At 43.9% G+C, this 25,020-nt stretch overlaps 1 protein-coding gene across 1 annotated transcript in view; it reads right to left on the bottom strand.

Annotated features, from left to right (window-relative positions):
- disp3 (dispatched RND transporter family member 3) overlaps positions 1–25,020 on the bottom strand; it is a 748,238-nt gene that overhangs the window by 292,526 nt on the left and 430,692 nt on the right. The window contains 1 exon segment of the mRNA XM_078559213.1: positions 13,575–13,794. Within this exon segment, the coding sequence (XP_078415339.1) occupies positions 13,575–13,794 (220 nt within the window).

The following is a 25,020-nucleotide window of genomic DNA, read 5'->3' as shown; positions in this document are numbered from 1 at the left end:
CTGTACTATTGCTTGTAGCTTTGCAGCTCAAGGCAGTACTTGTCCTTGACCCACCACATGTCCAAGGTAGATCACCTGATCCTTAGCAAACTCGCTCTCTGCAAGGTTGACCAAGTCAGCTGACTGTAATTTCTGGAAGAGGACTTACAGTTGCTCCTAATGAGTTTCTAGGTGTCACTGTACACTAGAAGGCTGTCAAGGTACACTACATAATTGAATATGCCCGCCACTACTTGGTTCATCAGCCTTTAAAAGGTGGCTGGCAGATTTCTGTGTCCAAATGGCTTGACTTAGCACTGGTATAACACATCTGGAGTCATGAAGGTGGAGAATTCCTTCACACAGGAGGTCAAGGGAATCTGCTAGTATCCCTTGAGTAAACCTTTCTTTGTAATGTAGGCTGCATTACCTATCCTACCTATCAGGTAGGAGACAGCTCTAGTCACTGCATTAACCTTGCGGTTGTCAGTGCAAAGCCTTGTGGAGCCGCCTGGCTTAGGCACGATCACAATTGGGGAGCTCCAGCTACTGCTGCTAGGCTCTATTAGTTGGCGTTCCAGGGTTTAGTTAATCACCTACTGAACCTGGGCCAGCTTTTCTGGACCTAGAGAATAGGGATGTGGCCTTATGGGAAGGGCCTCTCCATTATGCACATCATGTAGACCTAAAGTCGTGGAGCTTGGCTTGTCTCTACAGATGCTTTTAAATGCAGTGCACAGCCTTGTCAGGTCTTCTCGCTGTTCTGCATTTAGTTGGGTGACTATGGTGTCCAATTTCGCTAGAATTTCTGTGTTTGCTGGGCAGTAGATGGTTCAATGTGGGTCTCACCCATATATCCCTCCAATTCATCTTCACTGTTCCTTTCATCCTCTAGGTCTGTTGCTATTGGACAGACCGTTACCTGCTTGTCCCCTTCTCAGCTATGATATTGTTTTAACGTCTTGACATAATACAACTTTTGCTTTTTTCTGCAGTCCGGGGTATCAATTAGGTAGTTTACCTCCCCAAGCTTCTTTGCTACTCTGTAAGGGCCACTGAACCGGGCTTTTAGGGGTTCACTAAGTATTGGTGGGAGCATTAGTGTGTAGCGTCCTGGCTGAAAAGTTCAGGCCCTGGCACATATGTCTGCCTGTTTCTTCATAGCTGTTTGGGAGATTTTTAAGTGTTATTGAGCCACATCACAGGCTCTCACGAGATGCTCATGGAACACGGTTACGCAGTTTAACATGGAGACTTCTTCCTTCTGTTCTAAAACTCTCTCCTTGATTAGTTTCAGAGGACCTCTCACTTGGTGTCCGTAAACCAATTCAAATGGAGTAAAACCAGTGGACCGAATAAGTGAGTCTCTTGTAGCAAATAGAAGAAAACCTAATCCTTATCTCAGTCATGGGGATACTCATGGCAGTATGCCCTGATCATTAATTTTAGCATCTAGTGGTACCGTACTAGTACCCCTGCTGCTGTGGGTGATAGGTTGAGCGCTTCAGCTGGTCATGCCCAAGTTTCCCCATTCTTCCTGTAATATTTGTGACATGAAATTTGAGCCCTGATCCGACTAGATCTCCGTGGGCAGTTCATACCAGATAAAGAATTGTGTTAATTTCCCCCACCACTATTTTGGCAGATATGGTTCTCAGGGGCACAGTCTTTGGTAAGCGGGTAGCCACATCCATGATGGTGAGGATATACCCTTTTTTTTTTGGGTAGAGGACCCTCACAGAGTCCACTAGCACCTTACTGATTGACTCCCCAAAAGCCGGCATGGGAATGATAGGTGCAGGTTTTATTGCAGGTGGGGGTTTTCGCATAAACTGGCTAGTGTGGCAGGATCTGCAAAATCTTCTACATCCTTGTGGAGGTGTGGCCAGTAAAAATGCTGGCTGATGCGGTCTTAGGTTTTTTGTATACCAAAATGCCCAGCCAACAGGATTTTGTATGCTAGCCTTAATATTTCCCAATGGTACCTCAGTAGCACCACTGCCAGGTGGATCATTGTCCATTCTCATTTGCAGGTACTTGAGGAGCTTTCCACTTCCTCATCCACATCTCATTTTTAATGTAGTAGCATTCAGGGATTGCCTCTGCTTCAGTTTCAGTTTGGGCAACCTGAGCTAACCTTTTTAACAGTGAGACAGTCGGCTTTCCAAGCTGCAACAAAAGAGGATCTATTTATTACCTCCTTAGAGTCTTCTAAATTCTCAAGAAAGGTCTCAGATAACCAGACAGTAGGGGCATCTGTCTGCAGTGCCACTTCAGCCTGCTCTGATGGAGTTTGTCTGGCCATAGATCAGGTTACCACAGAGTCAGGGAAAACGCCAGGCACTCCCTCCTGCAGTTGTTCTGTCTTTCTGACCTTGGTTGGCTTCTCTAAGTCTACTGGGAATACTATCACATTTGATCCCACCAGGTCACTGCCAAGGAGCAGGTCAACCCTGTCTACAGACAAACTGGGGACGAATCCCATGGTCATCGGTCCTGATACAAAGTCACACTCCAAGTGCACATGCTATAAGGGGATGGGCTGTTTCAATACCCTTTACCAACACCCTGGCACTTACTGCACCTGCTAGCGGTAAGGTTATGCCTTTTCCCAGCAGCCAGAGTTTGGCTGGCCACTTATCCCTCAGTATCACTATAGGCTTGCTCACAACGCTCTGGGGAAATGTGGCCACTCTTCCTTCTGGTAACTCTCGGGGTTTTTTTTAAACTCAAGTGCACTCACAGTAGTGCGTCTACAGGGATTTGCTGCCACTGTCAGAACCATAGCCTGGTATGCTATGCTCTCGCTGTCTCTCTCTCTGACTCCCATTTTCTGTGCAGGGTTTGTGTGCCCCAACAAATCCAAAGGTTTTTCCCATAACTTCCAGCAATCAGCAAGGAGATGTCCTGCCTTGTGGCAGTTCAAACACACAGGCTTCATGGACTTCTAAACTTCACTCCTCTGCTCAGCACCATCCTTTCTGGCCTAAGGTGGACCCTTTAAGCTTCCAGCTGACCCTTCTTTCCCATAGGTGGTCAGTTTCCTATCACTCTCCCACCTCTTATCCTTCCCAGTTGGTTGAGGGAGATGAGGGAAGGGTTTCCTTTGGGATGAGGGTTTGTGGACAAAGTCAATCATTGGCCAGGTTTCCTGCCTGTCTTGCCCCTGTTACTCTCTGTTCCTTTATATGAGTTCTTATCGGGAAGGGTGTGGAGCTTTTAAATTCCGAGGACACTTATTTCAAGAAGGTTTTCGTGGGTGGCCTAAATTTTAAGAACCCATATGCACCATTCAAAAGCGAGTTGCTTAAGCCATTCATACTCCAGGTATGTCTGGTCAGGCTGTATCCTGAGGGTACAGAATTTCTGACAGTATGCCTCCAGCACTAACTGGTATGTGCTTAAAATAGCCCTTTTGCTGCCTCCTAGCTTGTTTCACTTCCCTCAGCAAAAGGGAGTAAACTTCGTGAGCTTTTCCTGTCATCCTACTCTGCAACATCAGGGACCAGTGTTGGGCTGGCCACTTTAACTGCTGTACTACTCTTTCGAAAAAGATAAAGAAGGCGTCCACCACTTTTTCATCAAACTTAGGCATTAAAAGGGTACACTTGAATACCTTAGCCCTTAAGTCTGAGCCTGGGGTCATTCCATCACCAGGAGTGTCTTCAATGGGCACAATGGGGTCCTTCATTATCAGCTCGACTGTTTTAATTTAAACTCCCTTTCCTTTTCTCTTTCCTGGAATTCTTTTTCCTCCTTCCGTTCATGCCTGCCTCGCTCTATTTCCCGTTCCTGCCTGTCTCTCTTTTTACCTTTCCTCAAATTCCAGTTCTAATTTCCGCTGCTCTAATCTTAATTTCTCTGCCGCTAATTTATCTGTTTTAGCATCAATTTCTGCCCCTAGATGTATCACCATCTGTTCTAAAATTTCTGTTTTTCTGGCTTTCATGTGAAACTCCACCTTCTAATTAAACTTTTAATTCTAAGGACAGTGGCCTTAACTTCTCACGAGTAATTTCTTCCTGTTCTATGAAAGCATTGACATCAAATGTAGATGCTTTAGCACTTTAGCATTACATACCCAAGAAAACCTTTTGCAGTTTTTAAATTGCTTTTGAAGAAACAATTTAATTTCTCCACTCCAATTCTTTCATCAGTCTGTGGGAATGATCCTGGACAAGCCCCCAATGTTTTTACGGCCAGATGAGGAAGAGTGAACTCTCTTCGCTCTATTCAACCTCTTTGGTTGGTCACAACAAAGGTTTACAATCTTTTTCACAAAGTTGTGCCTTTTCCAAATCAGGATATATTGGCCTATTTATGCTGTGAGCAATAAAGAGCCAAACAAACAAGGCTTTCTTCAGTCAAAAAGCACAATAATACAAACACAGTGTCATGCATTGGGCCATAAACTCACTCTCCCACATCCATACACACACAGGTAGAGTTGGCTTCTCAAACCAGGTGCAAACTTATTCCAAATAAGAGAGAGGAAGAGAGAGAAAGCCCTCAATTTGTTTCCTCTGCTGAAGACTTTCTTGACACCGCCTGTGTCACTTGCAATCTCTCTCTAGTGGCTGGCAGCCTTGCCTTGAAATACTTCATCCATTGTGTATTTCCAAGCGATTTTGGGTGTGTCTGTCTGTGGCAGCCATTGTTTCAATATCCAGTACTTTGCATTTTTAATATCGCTTCCTTAGACAGTTACAAGTTTTGATGGGTGCCTGGATTATAGGAAACGTGGTTTATTGTTTCTTGCTTTCACCTTGGAATATGGCCTTGCATTTGGTAAGCAGTTTGCTCTGTCTCAGTTCAAATTGCAAAATTTCCAGTCAGTTGAAAGTTGAGAAATCATATTTTCAAAAATAAAGGGCCATAGCCTCATGACAGTAGTATAATATACCCTGACACATACACAAGCAAGATTAGATTTGCAGAAAACAGAAGTTAGTTTCCAGCAATGTTTTTCAGTTGAAAAATCAAAAGTACCAACTAGGAATCAACTTAAATTATTAACACATTTTCATTATGTTCTGTAAAATGTAAAGGAATTCTTGAAAAGGTGACAGAGAGAGTGTCTTGTAGTATATACAGGTCAAGGCGCTCTTGGCAATAAGTCTGAACTGTGCAGTTGCCAGTGAGCTAATGGTATTTATTTCTTGCATTTCCAAAAGGGGCAGGCTGTGCCTATTGGGGTGGGGATGTGGGTGTGGGGGGTGGGGGGGGGGGGGGGTGTGCAGAAGAGCACAGACTTGCTCCGCTCCTTATTTACCACAAAATCATTGATGGGGTATTTATACTTATGGATATTATCTCATTAAAACTAAGGGAAGAAATCTTTCTTCCGCAGTGGTTTAACCCATATTACCAAATCAAACACACCCTCATTATAAGCGATGGGTTTTGAAAGGCAAGAATCTTCAGCCCCAGTAGTTTTTAACCTTCCTTGTTGATTTACTGTTGTTCTTCTCAAAGTCTGTGTTTTAAAAAAAAATCTTTCATTGAATGTAAGCGTTGCTAGCAAGACCAGCATTTCTTACCCATCCCTAATTGCCCTTGAGAAGGTGGTAGTGAGTTGCTGCCTTGAACCGCTGCAGTCCATGTGGTGTAGGTAGACCGACAGTGCTTTTAGGATAGGAGTTCCAGTATTTTGACCCAGTGACTGTGAAGGAACAGCGATATAGTTCCAAGTCAGGATGGTTTGTGGCTTAGAAGAGAACTTGCAGGTGGTGTGCCCATGCATCTGCTGCCCTTGTCCTTCTTTGTGGTAGAGGTTGTGGGTTTGGAAGGTGTTTTCTTGCCCATGTTTTATCTGATGCCATGAGACTTCACGTGGTCCAGAACCCATGTTGAGGGCTCCCAGGGCAACTCTCTCCTGATTGTATACACTGTGCCGCCACGTCTGATAGGCCTGTCCTGCCTGTAGGACAGGGCACACCCAGGGGATAGTAATAGAGGTGTCTGGGACATTGTCTGTAAGGTATTATTTGTGTGTACTACTATGTCAGATTGTTGCTTGACTCGTCTATGGGACAGCTCTCCCAATTTTGGCACAGAAGGATTTTGCAGGGTCAACTAGCAGGGGGTGCCGTTGTCATTTCCAGTGCCTATGTCAATTCTGGGTGGTCCGTCTGCTTTTATTCCTTTTCGACTTTTCTGGAAAAATTTGGTTCAACTGAATGGCTTGCTGGGCCATTTCAGGGGTAGTTAAGAGTCAACCACTTTGTGTAGGTCTGGAGTCATATTTAAGTCAGACCGGGAAAGGCTTGCAGGTTTCCTTCCCTAAAAGGACATTAGTGAACTGGATGGGTTTTTATGACAATCTGATCGTTTCATGGTCACCATTACTGAAACCAGCATTTTAAAAAAAGATTTGTTAATTGAATTTAAATTTCATTAGCTGCTGCGGTGGGATTTGAACTCATGTGCAGCTGGCATTATCCTGAGCCTCAGGATTACTTATCCAGCAACATTACCACAATGCCACCATCCCTCTAAGCCATCAGTAACAAGAATGCTCAGAGGGGAGGAGAAGGAGAGCTTGTATTCAAACAACTTCTTTTATACTGTGCTGTAACCATTCTATAATATCCTTAGGATGCTTCAAGGCACCTCACATCCTATTAATTATGTTTACAATGCTGTCTTTGTTGTTATGTTGGGAAACGTGGTAGCCAACTTGCCAAAAAAGCTAATCAATGATTTGCTTTTAGCGGCGTTGGTTGAAGAATTAAATATTGGTTAATACATTGCAAGAACTCATCTGTTCATCTTTGAATACTGCTATGGGATCTTTTATGTCAACCTGAACAAACAGCTTGGGGCCTTGGATTAACACTATTTGAAAGGTGGAACCTGTGACCATGTTGCACTTGTGCTGCGCTGAAGTATCAACCTAGAAAATAGTTTTAACTCTTCCAATACTTTAGATCTACACATTGTAAGGAACATATCTTTTCATTTCTGTTGGTCTGTTGTAAAGAACAAATCTTCTTATTTTCTGTTGGACTGGGGATTAAAGTTACAATGGCTACAGGTTGAAAGACATGTCCAATGGAACAGGATGAGAGATATGTACAATGTTGCAGTCCTGGAACAGAATGTGCCATGAAAGACAGGATGGTGCCAGAAAGGAGTCCTGGACCAAGAGAGCTGCCTGGAAACAGCATTTTAATTGACTCCTGACCAGGTGGCCAGGTTTTATATGAGAGCAGTACAGCTGAATAGCTCCTAGCCTGAAAGGAACAAGACCTAAAACCTCTCTCTCCTGTGAGTATAAGATTCCAGTAATCCTACAATAATAGCTAGATGGCTTTTTTCTTCTCATATCTCTATAACCTGATCTCTCTCTGAAAACCCCTGTCAAGAGGCAAAGGGGATAATCACTGTTAGAGACATTGAAAGGCAAGTGCTCAACCAGTGAACTAAATGCTGAAAGTGCTGGAAGACCACCTCGTGTCATTAACAAGAACTGAAAGGAGTTTGGAAGACTTCGATCAAAATCAACCCATTGAATCCTGTATTCTGGAATTGGTGCTATCGAACTGTTTTATCCGACCCTTAAAATCCATGTTTTTGTGTGTCTTGTATGTGTGTGCATAAGGATTTAAGAAGGGGTAGAGCTTAGGTTATAGAGTTAGAAATTAGCAGTTCATATACCTTTCTTTTGCCACTGATTAACAACAGTTTGTTCAATAAACACTTATTTACTTATTAAGTTTACAAACCTGGTGCTTGTATTCTGTTAACCTAAATTAAACAGTTAGTTAGAATTAGGGCAATCTGGTGGTTTGGTCAAACATTTTCACATTTGTTATGGCTCGGGGAACAGTGGGGCTTGATATTACAGCGCACTATCCCTAGTTAATCATGACAACATTATGACGTGCATAGGATTTATCCACTTCAAGAGTCTGAGTTCAGAGGCCAATGGAATCATGTTGGTAAATGGGTGTGATGTTTGCTATTACATCACATTTAGACTATGTGTCATTTCCTTTGAATTTTGAAGCACTGGATAACACAAGATATGTGCATATTTGCAGTCATATTCAAAGATTCAGAAGGTAATTTGAATACCTCAGGTTTATAAGTTACCATGGGTGGTATTTAATGGAGGTGATGGGCATCTCACCCACCGGCTTGAAGGCTGGTGAGAACCCAGCATCCCATTTTTTTGGGAAGGTCCACCACAATAAGTGCCAATTAGGCACTTAACTGGGCAGTGGTGGGCCTTCCCTGGGATCAAAGACCCTGAGGTTGGCAACTTTTTATTGCTTGGCAGTACCACCTGGCAGGTGGTGGCTGCTGCCAGTACTACCCCTGCCAGAGGCCTTGGAAAACCATGTACCCAGGCACAGGTGAGAGATGTTGGGGCGGGGTGGGATGGGGTTGATGTGGGGGTCAGCATTAAAGTAACGTAGAGAGAGATAATAGTGCAAGCAGTTAGTGTTGGTATGAGTACAGGGTAATTTTCCTTTAATATGTCCATAGGCAGCTTTAGAGTGGTCTTTTAAAGGTCAAGAAACTGGCAGCGTGGCAAAATTAAGAGTTAATAGCTATTTGGTTTCCCCCAACTTATACTGTATTAAGTTTAAAATTACTTCAGTGAGATACTCTGATCAGTCGACATTTTGATTTAGTGCAGTATTAATATTTATAATCTATTTGAAATGTGGTCTCAATTTTAATGATGTGCCAGATCATCTGACATTCCCACGACTTATCCATGTCACAGGATAATTCATTACTGGATATTATTTCACTATTACAAGGAAGGTTTACTCTCTGGCAAGATCTCTGAAGAAAACCATTTAATATTCCTTCATTGTGCAGACGTGATCTCCCTGGCTCAGGGTTCCATTTAAAAAGCGAATTATGGATGCTAATCTCTCCATCCCTGTTCTGTCAGCCTTCATGTGAATGCAGTTGAGAAAATGATTACACACTGAGGAAAAGGAGTGAGACAAAGGGATCAGTGCTGTGGAATCACAGCAGAGCTTATGGCATATGTGTCTGAATATAAAGTGGATAAAAACAGTGTGAAAGAAACTCTGATACAGGGTGCTTATGGAGTAGTCAGTGCTTAATTTCCTGTTATTACATTAAGATTCTATAAAGTGAATTTTCCCAACTATCTTTTTTTTTAAATGCAGTTTTCAGCCCTCTTTCAGTCAGTGAGTTCATACCAAGTGCCCACAACATCATCTGCTCTATATAATACAGAAATCTATAGAAAAGAAGATAGAAAACTTAAATGAAAGAGAAAATCTACTGAGTCATAACAGAAACTAAAAATGCTGCAAATGCTCAGCATTTTAGGCAACATCCCTATTTATTAACCAACAAACCCCTCCTCATTTTCTTACCATCTCCCAATTAATCTCTACACAGAGTAGATTATGAGGAGGAAGGTTGTTCAGTCCATTTTAGCTAAAACATCTGGAAAAATTCCACTCTCCAACATGACACAATAGAAATGTTTCTTAAAAATGCTATCAGGAATTTTACCTACAATCACCCTACCCAGAATTCAATGGGCCATAACTTCCCAGCCCCCCAGCGTCGTATTGGGAGGATACCCCAAGGATCGGGGAGGGGAGGAGGCAACCCACTCAAGAGGTGTGGGGAGAGGGGAAACAACTTAAAGAGGTGCAGGGGGAGGGAACAACCTAAAGAGACATGGGGGGAGGGGGAAACAGCCTAAAGAGATGTGGCGGGGGGAAGGAGCCCCCTAAAAAGGCGCAGGGCGAAACCTCTAAAGAGGTGGGGGAACAACCTATAGAAGCAGTGGGGGCAGGGGGATTTTCTCTTTCATTTAAGTTTTCTATCTTCTTTTCTATAGATTTCTGTATTATGTAGAGCAGATGATGTTGTGGGCACTTGGTATGAACTCACTGACTGAAAGAGGGCTGAAAACTGCATTTAAAAAAGATAGTTGGGAAAATTCACTTTATAGAATCTTAATGTAATAACAGGAAATTAAGCACTGACTACTCCATAAGTTGGGGGAAACAAACTAAAGAGGCGCAGTGGGGGGGAACAACATAAAGAGCCGCGGGGGTGGAGGGGAACAACCTAAAGAGGTGCAGGGGGAGGGAACAACCTTAAGAGGCGGCGAGGTGTAGGGGAAACAAACTTAAGAGACGCTGGGGGGTGGGGGGTAACAACCTAAAGAGGCATTGTTGGGGGGGGGGGGAATATAAAGAGGTGCAGGGGGAAGGAACAATCTAAAGAGGCACAGTGGCGTGAGGTGGAACAACCTAATAAGGTGGTGGTGGTAGGGGGAACAACCTAAAGAGGTGCGGGAGGGGGGTGAAGAAACCTTAAGAGGCATGAGGGTGTGGGGAAACAACCTAAAAGGGCACAGGGCGGTGATGGGAACAACCTAAAGAGGTTGGGGGGGGTGGTGGCCCCTAAAGAGGCACAGGGTGGGAGGACACACTAAAGAAATGGAGGGGAGGGAACATCCCAAAGAGGCAGGGGGGTTGGGGGGGAGGGGACACCCTAAAGAGGTGTGGGGGGGAATCCCCCTAAAGAGACAGGGGGAGCACCCCCCAAAAAGTTGTGGGGGGAGGACCCTTTGAAGGGGTGCTGGGGGAGAACCCTCTAAAGAGGCGTGGGGTGAATCCTCTTTGGACGTTTCCAGGTAAGGTTTGCATGGCAATTGCCCAGAAGTGCAAACTTCCACTGGGCACTGGCCTTGCACTTGGAAACATCTGAAATGTGATTTAAATCACTAACTTCCGATGGTCCGGACTGTATTACATCAATAATTACCCAGAAAAAGTCAGGTTTGAAATGGTTTTAATCCTTCTGGGTAACAATTGTACAGACCCAGACTGACCACACACAGGACATCCCCCCACACCACCCTTGGATTCCCCACACCCCTGACTAATGCACCACCACTTACAGGTCTCCCGCACCCACCGACTACCCTGCCATGGGACTCTCCACTCCCTCCTCCCCGACTCCCTTCCAAGGGACTTCCCTCTTCCCATCCCCCCACCCCAGAGCCACTCCCAGGGTACTTCCACCCCTCCCCAATTCCTTCGCAGGGCACCCCCCCGACCCCCTCCACGATCCGCTCCTTGGGGACTCCCCCCACACCGGACCCTGTCCCAGGTGACTCCCTTGCACACCCCACTGGGCAACCTAACCCCTCCCTTGGGACTCCCCAGCTGACCCGCCCCACCCATGGACTCCCTGACTGCCTCCCAAGGCACTCTCCTGCTCCCCACCTCCCTGAACACCTCTCAGGGGCCTCCCAAATAGGGAACCCCGCCCCCCCGAACTCCTCCCAGGGAACTCTCCCGAACCCCTCAGCGGAATCCCCAAACACCCCCGGATTCCCCGGCCCCCTCCTAGGGGTCTCCCCCAATCCCTCCCAAGTGATTCCCCCCCACCACCAACCCCCTCCCAGGGGACTCCCAAATACACCCCAGGGGTCCACCACACCACCGACCCCCTCCCAGGGGACTCCAAACCACACTCATAGGGGTCCCCCGATCCCGCTGACCCCCCCACCCAACCCCAGGGGTCCCCTCCCACTCCCAGCCGACCACCCCCCCCCCCAACACTCCCAGGGGTCTCTCCTACAACTCCTGCTGACCTCCCCCTCCCCCAGTGGTCTCCACCCACCCCCCCACTCCCTGCTGACCTCCCCCTCCCCAAGGCAACTACTCTCCAACTCGTCAACCTCCCCTTCCATCGGGGTCTCCCCCACAACCCCCCCGCACAGGTCTCCCCCAACTCTCCATGGGGTTTCCCTCATAGGCCCTGCATAGGCCTCCTTAACCCTCCCAAAGCCTGACTCTCACCTCCACCTCCCCGCCCCAAAGCACGACTCTCACCCACCGCCTCCCCCCCAAGCCCGGCTCTGACCCCCACCTCCCCCCGACAGAGCCTGATTCTCACTTCCACCTCTCCCCAACCCCCCACCCCCTGCCCCGCCTCCAACAAAGACCTGACCTGAGGCCCAACATGCTTCTCCCACTGACATCTGACATGCCTCCCCTGACCTCCGACAGCCCCCCCTCAAATCCTATCCACTTACCTTAGACAATTAACCTTCTCCCTGGCCTGTCAAGAACCTTTAAATTTAAATGGACCTTTAAACCTACTTGCTTTACGGCAGCTAGTGCCTTAACAATGGGGGCGTGGCCTCCTTCACTTCAAATCTGCTGCACTTTGACACTGGGCCCTGGAGACCCGCTACACTGCCTGGATCTCACCCGGACTGAGTCAGAAAGTCAGGCGAGATAGGATCATAAAAAAATCAGGGTAAGAAATTAGGCACAGAGTGGCAATCTGACGCTGATTTCCACTCCGATGCCCAATGTCATATGTTGATTCATGTGCAAAAAATACCTTCCAGAGACTCACTCTAAATGATCCTTTCTCTACTTTGACCACATACCTTCTTGATTTACTGATACATTTCAGTCTGAAGTAGTGTCTGTATTTACCGTTTTTAAACTGCAGATAACTTTAGACAATTCTAACTTCTAAATTCCAAAGTTAAAAGCACTTAATTTTTTGCAGTCTTTTCTTACATTGCTCAGGTCTGTGAAAACATAGACCATTCTTGTAACTCTTTTCTGTACCACCTCCAGGATTCGAAAGTCTCCAGTGTCACACAGTGAACCAGAGATATACTGAGATGATTTATATATACCATGGCCTTCCTTGGTAATTTATTCTGAGTTCAGCCGCCAACTTCCCTTCTTACTCCTAACTTCCTCATTTTTGCCTCATATCCTCCAGTATGTGAACCCTTTGCCTTGCTGGACAATTTACCTAAATCAATTTTGTCAGTCCTTGGGTTCAGCACATCATATCACAGAGTGACAGCAACTAAATCAGCATAAATCTGGGAACAAGCCTTTTTATTTGATTTATTAGTAACACAATAATACTGCTACCATCCTACTGCATGTCCTACAGCATTGGATGTACCAGGCATACTGTCGTATCTATCACTAAGCTGCAAGCAGAGTGGAGAGATAGGGCTGGTTGGATGAGAGAATTGCTTTCATTACTATTTCAATATAAAACTTAAGAAAAACAAACAAGACTATTGTGATTAATTGAGGTGTATATAAAGTTACATATAAAAGCTATGCGTATGGTCCATTTGGGAACTGTACTGCCCAGTAAGGAATTGAGTCAAACAGGCTCATCCTAGGTTCGATCCTTGTTGAATTAGTTTATCATAGTTTTGGTGGCAGTAATATCACTGTAATTGACCTCAGTGCCCCGGGGCTAAGCAACAGGCAAAATCAACCAGAGTTTCAGCTCCGACTACTATCCATATGCCCTTGCTGGGAAGTACATTTATGGACACTGGTTGATGGGAACAGGCTCAGCTCTGAAGCCTAATACCAAAGTCACAGGATGAATAGTTATTTAGGAAAATTAATGAAGGTAAACTGACTCAAGTAAAAGCATTGATTAGGACCTTCAGGAAAGGGAGAAAACTGGGGAGAAAAGAAACATCTTTAAAGAAATAATTACAAGGTTAAGTCCATACTGCACATATAAATGTTCAGGTTGTCTTCTCTTAAGCACAATCATGTACTTAAGTTACTCACTTGGTGGACTGTGAAGCCAACAGATCGACGTAGGAGATCACGAACTTCTGAAACTTCCTGTGCTGTTCTTCCCAACGGTCATCCACTGAGTAGTAATTGGGAAGTGGGGCTCCAAACAGGATCTCACTACGAAGCAATGAGCTTTTCATGTTTTCTGCTGTGAGTCCCTCATCGACATACCAGTAAAACTCAGGGTGAGTAATAGCCAGCTGGAGTGAGCCTGGAAAATTAAAATCAATATAAATTATGCCATAGATAATAAATATAGTGAAGTTCTGGCTGTTACTTATATAATGTTCTCAGTAATTTGATTCAAAGACCCGACAGTACAGTGATGGGATTTCATGCATGTTAGATACTTTGCTGACCAAAATCAGAAGAGCCGAAACAATCACAATTAAGAAGCCTATGGAGATCCTTAAAAACAAAGGCGACTACATTTTCCTGAAATATTAAGATCAATAATTATCTACATTGTAACAGTCACTGATTTACTACTTGACCCACTTTTTCTTTCAGTCTGCAGGTTTTTAAAACCATACAATGAATGATTATCACTTAATGACTACTCCTCAATTTATTATGTCTTCACTCCAGGTAACAAACCAGGTGGTGTGTCCTGCACTAGGGGTTCTAGGGTTTAGCCTAGGTTTCTCAACAATAAAATAAAGTATCTTCTTTAAAACCAGAGAGATCACAGTATTAGACTGAAGGATTTTCTCACCCCAAATTGTTTAAAAATTTGAAACACTGGAGCTGAACTATCCCATACATTTAGGATGAGTTGAACAAAGGTTTTAATGAGTTTGTTTCAAGGATTTCATATATCTCAATATTAAGTCATTTTGATCATTCATCCTATACTTTTGACATTTGTTTATGAAGTCATCTGCATTGCAATATACATTGGCCTGTAAGTATCTTTAGGGGTGGGGTGCTGACGTTCTCATCTGTGTTTATTGATTTATGAAAACTCAATATACATTCACCTTACTTAATGCCCTACTCATTATACATTAATTATTTACATTTGGTTACATAAACAACATTTTCATTTTCTGTAAAGCATGTTGGGATTTTTCTGAGAAGCACGCTTACATAAATACAAAGCTTTCTTCTTTTGAAATAAATTAATAAGCTTGGCCTGCTATGTATCCATGCTTCTTGCCAAAAAATGCACCCAAGTCTAAGATTCACGACCAATTCTTCTTGACTTTTCCATGCACCATGTGCTGTCACAAACTAGAAGTTAACAAACATGAACAGAATGGGATATAAACTGATATCTAAGTTTGCACCAACCAGGACTTCAGCCTACGACTGAAAATCTATCTCAATACAAAGTGAGAATTCATATGTGGTAACAGCAACAGTTCACAGTGTGCAGTATTTTAGGACTGGATCATGGTGTAAAGATCAACAGCATTGAAGAGTCTGCCAATGTGTCAAAACATTGTATGTAGTGTAACAATTCATTTTGCCATTGTCGTATTGGGATTTTGGGCATTCCATCATAGAAAGCAGCTGGAATATTGAGAGATATTTAATATTCTCATTTTCATGTGCCTTCATGGCCTTGCCCCACATTTCTCTGTAACCTCCTCCAATGATACAACCCCATTAGAACTGTCTTCCTCTGACATTCTGACTTTATCATCACATCCACCCTTCATACGAACATATGAATTAGGAGCAGGAGCAGGAGTTGGTCACTCGGTGCCTTGAGCCTACTCTGCCATTCAATAAGATCATGGCTGATCTGATCATAACCTCCACTCCACATTCCCGCCTACCCCAATAACCTTTCACCCCCTTGCTTATAAAGAATCTATTTACCCCTGCCTTATAAATATTCAATGACTCTGCTTCCACCACCTTTTGAGGAAGAGAGTTTCAAAGATTCATGATTCTGAGAGAAAAAAATTCTGCTCACCTCTATCTTAAATGGGCAACCCCTTATTTTTAAACAGTGACACCTAGTTCCAGATTATCTTACAAGAGGAAACATCCTTTCTACATCCACCCTGTTAAGACCCCTCAGGATCTTATATCTTTCAATCAAGTCACTTCATACTCTTCTAAACTCCATGGATACGAGCCTAACCTGTCCAATCTTTCCTCATAAGACAACCTTCCCATTCCAGGTATTAGTCTAGCAAACTTTCTCTGAACTGCTTCAATGCATCTATATCCTTCTTTACATAAGGAGACCAATACTGTACACAGTACTCCAGATGTGGTCTCACCAATCCCCTGTATAACCGAAGCATAACCTCCCTACTTTTGTATCCAATTCCCCTCACAATAAACAATAGCATTCTATTAGCTTTCCTAATTATTTGCTGTACCTGCATACTAATCTTTTGCAATTCATGCACTAGAACACACAGGTCCCTCTGCATCTCAGAGCTCTGCCATCTTTCACCATTTAGATAATATGTTTTTTTCTCCAGCACTGGCAGTGCTTTTAACAATCAGGAATTCCCTTCCCTAAACCTCCCTGAAAACTGCCCTTAAATCTCATTTCTTTGAACAAGTTTTTGGTTACTCCTCCTAATAGCCCTTTGGCTCAAATATTCAATTTTATCTGATTAGGCTTTGTGAAGCATCTTGCAACAGTTTCCTGTGTGACATGTGTTACATAAATGAAAGCAATTGGTTTTCTTATGTGCCTGTCTCCAGAAGGGTGCACATAGATTCTACCAATGGGGTTTAGGTCAAAAAAGTGGAAACTTTCTGAGCTGTAGCTAGGGTTAGGATGGCTGTGGTGGTGGTGTGGTGGGTTGTGGAGGAAAGAAACTCCCATATGGACAGGTTGCCACCCCCAGTGCCTGGCCCATGGTGACGGCAAAAAAGTGTTCCAAGTGGCATTTTCACCAATCTGTGTCGCATGAAAATGAGGCGCACTCTCACTGACTCTGCAAAATCCAGCAGATGATGGTTTTAGAGGGCACTTTGGGTCTAAATGTTTGAAAGAACATGGAGGAAGGTGAGGTTGGGGGAAGTGGGTGGTTCTGCCATGTGGACAAGGCTTGTCACTGCAACAGATTCACACTAAACATGGTTTCAAACCATAGCGGTGTGAAATGGCCAAGGAATTATCACCACTTCTCGTGGCAGACATGTTAGCCCTTGATTTCAGATTTCCACTGAAAGTTTACCAGAATCAACTTTACATGAATGTTGAATTTATGTCACAAACAAACAATAAAGTGGTCAACAGGTTTGGTAGGAGAAAAGGGAAAGAGCCAGGGAAAACATTTTCTCAACTGTTTCAAAGATATCAAATATCAAAGGCAGTACAATCACCCCAAGCAGTCCCAGTGAACCTACCATTCCTACAATAAATTATGGCCCAATATATTCAACGTAAAAAAAAAATTAGCTGAATGGTGAAGGAGCCAACAGGGTCAATTTAAAGGATCACACTGCTAATGTCTCCCAACAGAAGAAACAGAGCATGAGTGTACATCCAGTCATCTAAGGGAGACATCAGTTAACAATTAAATGAAGGGATTGACCAAGGGTAATAACATGAGGTAGGAGCAAGTTTGGTGCAGAAAAACTTAATTTTCATTGAGGACACATGTTACAATGCTTACACGCTTGGCGCCCTCTGCCTACCGGAAGCTCCGCCCCTTGGCATCAAACCATGGTTGATAGACAGGAGGGAGGGATAACAAATCTAATTACTACATTTCCTCCGCCGTAATTTCCTTATAGGCAAGATTTTTAGCTCATTGGGTGGGTATGCACCCGACCCAACCGAGCGTAAAATGGGCCAGGATATTCCCCTCGGTGATTTGGGGGCGGGGCCCTCTTGCCGAGAGGAAAATGACGCAGGATGAGCCCCCGACATCATCCCGGTCCATTTAAATCTTCAGGAAGGTGGGCGGTTAGCGAAATCAGCTGTCCGCCCGCCAACCTGTCAATGGCCAATTGAGGCCATTGACAGGATAATTAAGCCAATTTAAAGGCCCTGCCAGTTCAACCTTAAGGTTAAAAACAAAAAAACTACTGCGGATGCTGGAAATCCAAAACAAAAACAGAATTACGTGGAAAAACTCAGCAGGTCTGGCAGCATCGGTGGAGAAGAAAAGACTCGACGTTTCGAGTCCTCACGACCCTTCAACAGAACTGAGTATAGTTAGGAGAGGGGTGAAATATAAGCTGGTTTAAGGTGGGGGGGGGGGAGAGAGAAGTTGGGAGGGGTGGTGGTTGTAGGGACAAGCAAGCAGTGATAGGAGCAGATAATCAAAAGATGTCACAGACAAAAGGATCAAAGAGGTGTTGAGGGTGGTGATATTATCTAAGAAAATGTGCTAATTAAGAATGGATGGCAGGACACTCAAGGTACAGCTCTAGTGGGGGTGGGGTGGAAAGACTGACAAGGTATTAGTTGTAGATTTTAAAATAATGGAAATAGGTGGGAAAAGAAAAATCTATATAAATTATTGAAAAAAACAAAAGGGAGGGGGAAGAAACGGGGTGGGGATGGGGGGAGGGAGTTTAAGATCTAAAGTTGTTGAATTCAATATTCAGCCCGGAAGGCTGTAAAGTGCCTAGTCGGAAGATGAGGTGCTGTTCCTCCAGTTTGCGTTGGGCTTCACTGGAACAATGCAGCAAGCCAAGGACAGATATGTGAGCAAGAGAGCAGGGTGGTGTGTTAAAATTGCAAGTGACAGGGAGGTTTGGGTCTTTCTTGCGGACAGACTGCAGGTGTTCTGCAAAGCGGTCGCCCAGTCTGCGTTTGGTCTCTCCAGTGTAGAGGAGACCGCATTGGGAGCAATGAATGCAGTAGACTAAGTTAGAGGAAATGCAAGTGAAATGCTGCTTCACTTGAAAGGAGTGTTTGGGCCCTTGGACGGTGAGGAGAGAGGAAGTGAAGGGGCAGGTGTTGCATCTTCTGTGTGGGCATGGGGAGGTGCCATAGGTGGGGGTTGAGGAGTAGGGGGTGATGGAGGAGTGGACCAGGGTGTCCCAGAGGGAACGATCCCTACGGAATGCTGCCGGGGGGGTGAAGGGAAGATGTGTTTGGTGGTGGCATCATGCTGGAGTTGGCGGAAATGGCGGAGGATGATCCTTTGAATGCGGAGGCTGGTGGGGTGATAAGTGAGGACAAGGGGGACCCTATCATGTTTCTGGGAGGGAGGAGGAGGCGTGAGGGCGGATGCGCGGGAGATGGGCCGGACACGGTTGAGGGCCTTGTCAACGACCGTGGGTGGAAAACCTCGGTTAAGGAAGAAGGAGGACATGTCAGAGGAACTGTTTTTGAAAGTGGCATCATCAGAACAGATGCGACGGAGACGAAGGAACTGAGAGAATGGGATGGAGTCCTTACAGGAAGCGGGGTGTGAGGAGCTGTAGTCGAGGTAGCTGTGGGAGTCGGTAGGCTTGTAATGGATATTGGTGGACAGTCTATCATCAGAAATTGAGACAGAGAGGTCATGAAGCAGCACCGAAGTAATCATCGATGTACCGGAGAAAGAGTTGTGGGAGGGGGCCGGAGTAGGACTGGAACAAGGAATGTTCCACATACCCCATAAAGAGACAGGCATAGCTGGGGCCCATGCGGGTACCCATAGCCACACCTTTTATTTGGAGGAAGTGAGAGGAGTTAAAGGAGAAATTGTTCAGTGTGAGAACAAGTTCAACCAGACGGAGGAGAGTAGTGGTGGATGGGGATTGTTCGGGTCTCTGTTCAAGGAAGAAGCTAAGGGCCCTCAGACCATCCTGGTGGGGAATGGAGGTGTAGAGGGATTGGACGTCCATGGTGAAGAGGAAGCGGTTGGGGCCAGGGAACTGGAAATTGTTGATGTGACGTAAGGTGTCAGAGGAATCACGGATGTAGGTGGGAAGAGACTGGACAAGGGGAGAGAGAAGAGCGTCAAGATAACGAGAAATGAGTTCCGTGGGGCAGGATCACGCTGACACGATCGGTCTGCCGGGACAGTTCTGTTTGTGGACCTTAAGGTTGGCGGGCAGGCCAAGAGCCCCAGCGGGCTTCTGAAAAAACATGAAACCTCATCCACTGGCGGGATGAAGTTTCATGTCCATTTTTAAAAAATTTAATAAACTTTATGTGTTTCTTATTAACATGTCCCATCCTGTGTGACATTGTCACATGAGGGGGACATGTTAATAATTTTAATATTTCTCTATTTTCTGGCTTTTCTTACCTGTCAGTAAACTCCCTGAGACAGCACTTTGCATCAGGGAGTAGTGCGCACTTTGACAGTTGGGGATTCCCTCCCCCCAACACAGGAAGCGCATAGCGTTGCCTGTCAGGCAGGCCGCCGGGCAGGCCTTAATTGGCCCGCCACTCAAAATGGTGGCGGGCCCCATTTTGGCGGGGGAGGGGGGGCTCAGTTGCCCGCCCACTGCCAAGCCGGTGGGGCCCGCTCATCCACCAAGGACAAAATTCTGCCCATGATGTGCGATGGCGTCGGGCATGTGTCCCGATGTCATTGTGCACTCTTGCGATATTTCAGTTGGCGGTCAGGTGCCGGAGTCGGCAGCTCACCCGCTGACAATTAAGAGGCCTATTAAGGCCATTTAAAAAGTAATTGAAGTAAATTTATCGCTGGCTGTCCAATGGCAAAAAGGCCAAGCAGCCTTTGCACAATGTCTTTGATATGAATGGGCTCTCCAGTGTAGGTTCTCAGTTTGGCGGACATGCATTCCAATGTCAATGGTTCACTGCCTTCATTGAGGTACTTGAACGTGTGCTCCCCGACAACAGTAGCTGAAGCACCGGCGTCCACCTCCATCTGCAGTTGCTTGCCATTCACCTGCACTGTCACTGCAATGGGCTCAGTTTTGACAGCAGTCACCCGATTCAGAGAATATGCATCAGCAGCGTCAGCTTCTGCACTGCCAGTTGACTCAAGCAGATTTGTTCTCTGCTTTGCTGATTGTTTATTTTTTGTTCTGCACTGCCTAGCCACGTGCCCTTTCTTGTGGCAACAGTTACACTCTGCCTCTAAATCTGTAAACATCTGCTCAATGATTCCCGCCACATCTATAGCAAATGAGTAGCTTGTCAGCTGACATTGTTATTATGCTTCCTGATTCGTCGTTTGACAGACAGGGAATCACGCTTAAAACCTGCAGTGCCACTTTTCGCACTATGCTCAGCAGCTGGCCTCCGTCCAACATGGTGCACCGTGTCATTATTCACATGGTGCAAATCCTAAGAATCTTTTGCGGCGCTCTGCATAGCGAGAGAAAGGTCCAAAGCGCACTTAAAATCAGTATCCAATTTAGCAAGCAAACAGCACTGCATGGCGCTGTCATTCAGCCCATATACAAGTCTGTCCCGCAGCATACCATTCAAGCCATCCCCCAGTACTTGGTTAGCTGTTTCAGGTTCGCCACAAAGGTAGCAAGAGATTCACCTGAAGCATGAATTTTCATGTTGAACTTGAAGTGCTACATAATTACAGAAGGTTTTGGCTGAAAATGTGACTTCACAAGCTCTACTAACTTGTTAAACGACTTAGAACTAGGTACATTCGGGGCAGTCAGGTTTCTGATAGGGTTATATATTTTGCTTCCACACACACTCAGCAGGATAGCCCTACGTTTATCTTCACAGTAATTTCATTCGCAATGAAACAGAAACCGAGTCTCTCGACATACTGACTCCAATCCACTGCATCTGCATCGTACAGATCAATCCTCCCAAACAACGGCATGACTGGCAAATATTTCTCAGCTTTGTGTTACTCACAGCAACCAGGGCGAAGTGTGCAGCATAAGTTGGTTTTACCCTCATCACCAACTGTAATAACTTGAGGTAGGAGCAGATTTGATGCCGAGAAACAACTTTTATTGAGGACACATGTTACAATGCTTACACGCTTGGCGCCCTCTGTCTATCAGAAGCCCCACCCCTTAGTGCCGATCCACAGATGATAGACAAGAGGGAGGGGCAATCAATCCAATTACTACAACAAGCTTACATGTTGATCCATGATAATTTGGGCATAAGCTTGCACTCAGGAATTGGAAAGAATTATCTATCATTGAGCTACTTCTAGAATCAAATTTGGAAAACAAAAGGTTTCATATTGACGCCTGCCCCCAACATGTACATAGATTGGATTGAAAAATGAAAAAAAATTGAATGGAGCATGCTAGAAAACTATTAATGTAAGCCTTCAGTGACCTTAGACATCATCACACCGAATGACCATCTTGTTTCTGCTTCACATAACTCACAATGCTTATCAACGGATGAAGACACAGGGCATGTCGAGATTGAAGAACCACACTGGGCTCCATGATGGGATGTTTCTGTCACCAATATAAAACTAGCTAAGTGATCATTCTAGTTTCTTTTATTAAGTAGGCAGCAACCCTTCTTGCTATGTAATGTAGCCTCGTTATTCTATTTTTATTTAAATTCAATCAAAACAGAGATTCAATTTGAAATTGGAAATCATTTTGAGTGGTACACAGCAGCATCTCATCCAGTTTAGGGGAATTACTGGTCATCTACTGGGATTAAAAAGAAAGCCTTTGTGAATTTAAAGTGTCAAAGCACTTTATGCATAAAGATATTTCTGACAGCTTAGAAAAAAAACAATGATTAATAAAACTTCAAGACAAAATAGTTTGAATGAGTTAGTCAAAATGTCATGTAAGCAAACTGCAATTAAAGATCTTAATCCTGAAATGATTCCGTTAGGTAATCATGTTTAAAATCTTGATGTGTTTATCTGAAATCCTCTCTACTAGAGTAACGAACAGGAAATATTAATCATCTTAAAGTAAACGAATAAATGCCTCCAGTGAAACAGCACAGAGATTAATATTTTTCAGCTTTCATAACGTAGTATATTACAGTGTAATGTTCAGGAATCTTGCCTTCTCAGAAGATGAGGGGGAAAACAGCTAAGTCTCAAAATTTTGTGTTATTTTTTTCTTCATACTTTGAAAATTTTCTTAATGATTCCAACGTTTTAATTCTTTCATCTTGATCCTAAGGCCATATATTTTCTCTTATTATTAATTAGGACTGATTTGTTCATCTTGCCCTGCTGTTGAAGTACAATGTGCTTACAAATGTACAGAGCCAGCAGGTGAGGCACACCAATCAATAGCATCACGCACTTAGATATATTTACCCCCCAGAATGTTATAGTAAACCCCAGTTCCAATTAGTTAGCAGTTTTGGATGCTGATGCAAACATTGCTTTGTGTTTGATAGTGCAGAAGGACGCTAAACGGGACCAGGATCACCGCCTTCCCAATCTGAGCATCAACAGTCTGGTTTTTGAGTGGGTCGTCTAGAAATTTTTAACCAGTCAGCTGGGCACGAGGAGCTGAATTTCATCCCAGATAATCTTGAGGGGCATCTGGGTTTGTGCAAGATAAAAGGGATACTTTAAAAAAGGTACAGTTATGACATTTGCTATTCTTGTGAGAAGGCTTTCATTAGCAGGCATGCTCAAATATCAGCCCATCACAACACATCTATAAAATGTATCCTTTAACACTTCGCAAGCAGCTAACAAGCCACTTCATCAGTTTAAATGGCCCACATGCTGTTAATTCAGCTATGGTTTGTGAATGTTTCTCTTAAATAGCTCATCAAGCAAACACAGGCATCAACTTATGTGCAACATTGGGGTGCTGAGGTTGTGGTGGCGAACAGGACTGAACCATTAACAAGCTTGATAGTAGTTTAAATTTTCCAACTCAACACTATCTTAGAGGAAAGGATTAAAAAATGACCACAATATTTGATTCACCAATCAAAGTTTAGAATTACAGACTAGTCAATCCATCAAGTTCACACTATCAAGAGTGATTATAGACTTCACCCCCACTTCTTCCAGTCACTACCTGTGATTGTCTTCTTTAAGGACAAAGGTCATTTCCCAGCTTGCCCCTTGAAAAATAAAATTAGGCAATAATATTTTATATCTTATAGCCTCTCCATTGAGATCTTAACATGCCAAGTTCTTAGCAAAACTGATTGTCAGAATAGAAGCTGCGTTTATTAACAGGCTATAAAAGTCTAAAAAGTTGGAGCAGAAATTACTGTTCGCGCTAGCCTCATGTGAATGTGCTTGATTTGTATTATCCTCAGCGTTATTTAAAAATGTTAGCACAGAAGTTAAAATAACAGAGAATTTGGAAAGAGTGCATTAAGAAGCATGGAAAATTTCTATAGCTTCAGGTTCTGTCTAAATTTCTTACATTAAAACAGTTACTACACTTCAAAAATACTTAACTGTTTGTAAAACATTATGGGACCTTTGGAGGTGGTGAAAGATGCTATATAAGTACACGCCTTTCTTTCTGCTGTTGGCTATTTGATTTTTAAAAAATTTTCAAGAACAGAAATTAAAAGAACCTGACAATGTTAAGAATGGGAAATTACAGTTACGAAGACAGAGGTGAGACACTGATTATTTCAACGGGAGCACAGAAAGCTAAGAGGGGGTTGAAAAAAGGTTTTTTAAAATTATGAAAGACTAAATGGGGTGAACAGAGAAAGTTAACTTTTCTAGTTAGCCAAATTAACTATTGAAATTGATGACTGCTTGTCTAAGAGAGTGAGGAGAGAATTTAGCAATTTTAGCAATTTTTAATGTTTGAATATGGGATGCTTTGTCATGGAGCAGCTGAGCCAGGGATCACTTAGGTTTTAAGCATTTGTCCCTTGAAAGATGAAGCAGAGAAATATACTTGGCTACAGGGAGAGAATAGGGAAGTAGAATTAGCTTTAGATGCTCTAGAAAAGTTAAGGGACAGAGACAAGTTGCTGAATAGCCTCCTGTGCAGTTAAACTCTTAAGGCTTGTCTCAGTATCAACCTTCCTGAGGGGTGAACACTGGAAGCAATCTACTGCCTGACATAAAAATGAATACTCTTCCAGTTTGGAAATGATGAAGACAGTTTTACACAGATCCTTGTATTGTGTGTAATGTGGATGCATTAATAACTCAGAATTATGGGAAATCGGTTGTTACTAAACTTCCCTAAATTGGCATTTATGTTCTATAATGGTTGTAGCCTGGGGAGCACCTTCCATGCAGGACATCCTAGGGTCTCTTACCTCTCCCTACCATTCTGTATTAGCTTCTGCTTCTCCAGCGAACTACATACTCTATGTCTATTTCTTATCCTATTTATGTCTTCTACGTGGTAGTTGCAAAGCTTCCTCATATTTCAACTCACTAATTCCAGATGTTAAATACTTACTTTTCAATGAACCTCTATTACTGTAAATGCATTTTTTAAATAGTATAATGCAAAGGGTGTCTCTCCAAGGGAAAAAAAAAAGACTGAACAAAAGTTACAGCCAGTGAATTGTTCATGAGAGAGAGGGTAAGACTGAAAGAATCCCAATTTGCATTGTCTAATTGAGGATTCTGCTTTTTCCTGTTGGGAGTGCTGCCTAACATTGAGGCCTATTCCAAATGGCAGCAGG

This window comes from Cetorhinus maximus, chromosome 15 (assembly GCF_964194155.1).
Source record: "Cetorhinus maximus chromosome 15, sCetMax3.hap1.1, whole genome shotgun sequence".
NCBI classification, from domain to species: domain Eukaryota; kingdom Metazoa; phylum Chordata; class Chondrichthyes; order Lamniformes; family Cetorhinidae; genus Cetorhinus; species Cetorhinus maximus.
The sequence above is the reverse complement of the archived record's forward strand: the minus strand, read 5'-3'. Positions and strand labels throughout refer to the sequence as shown.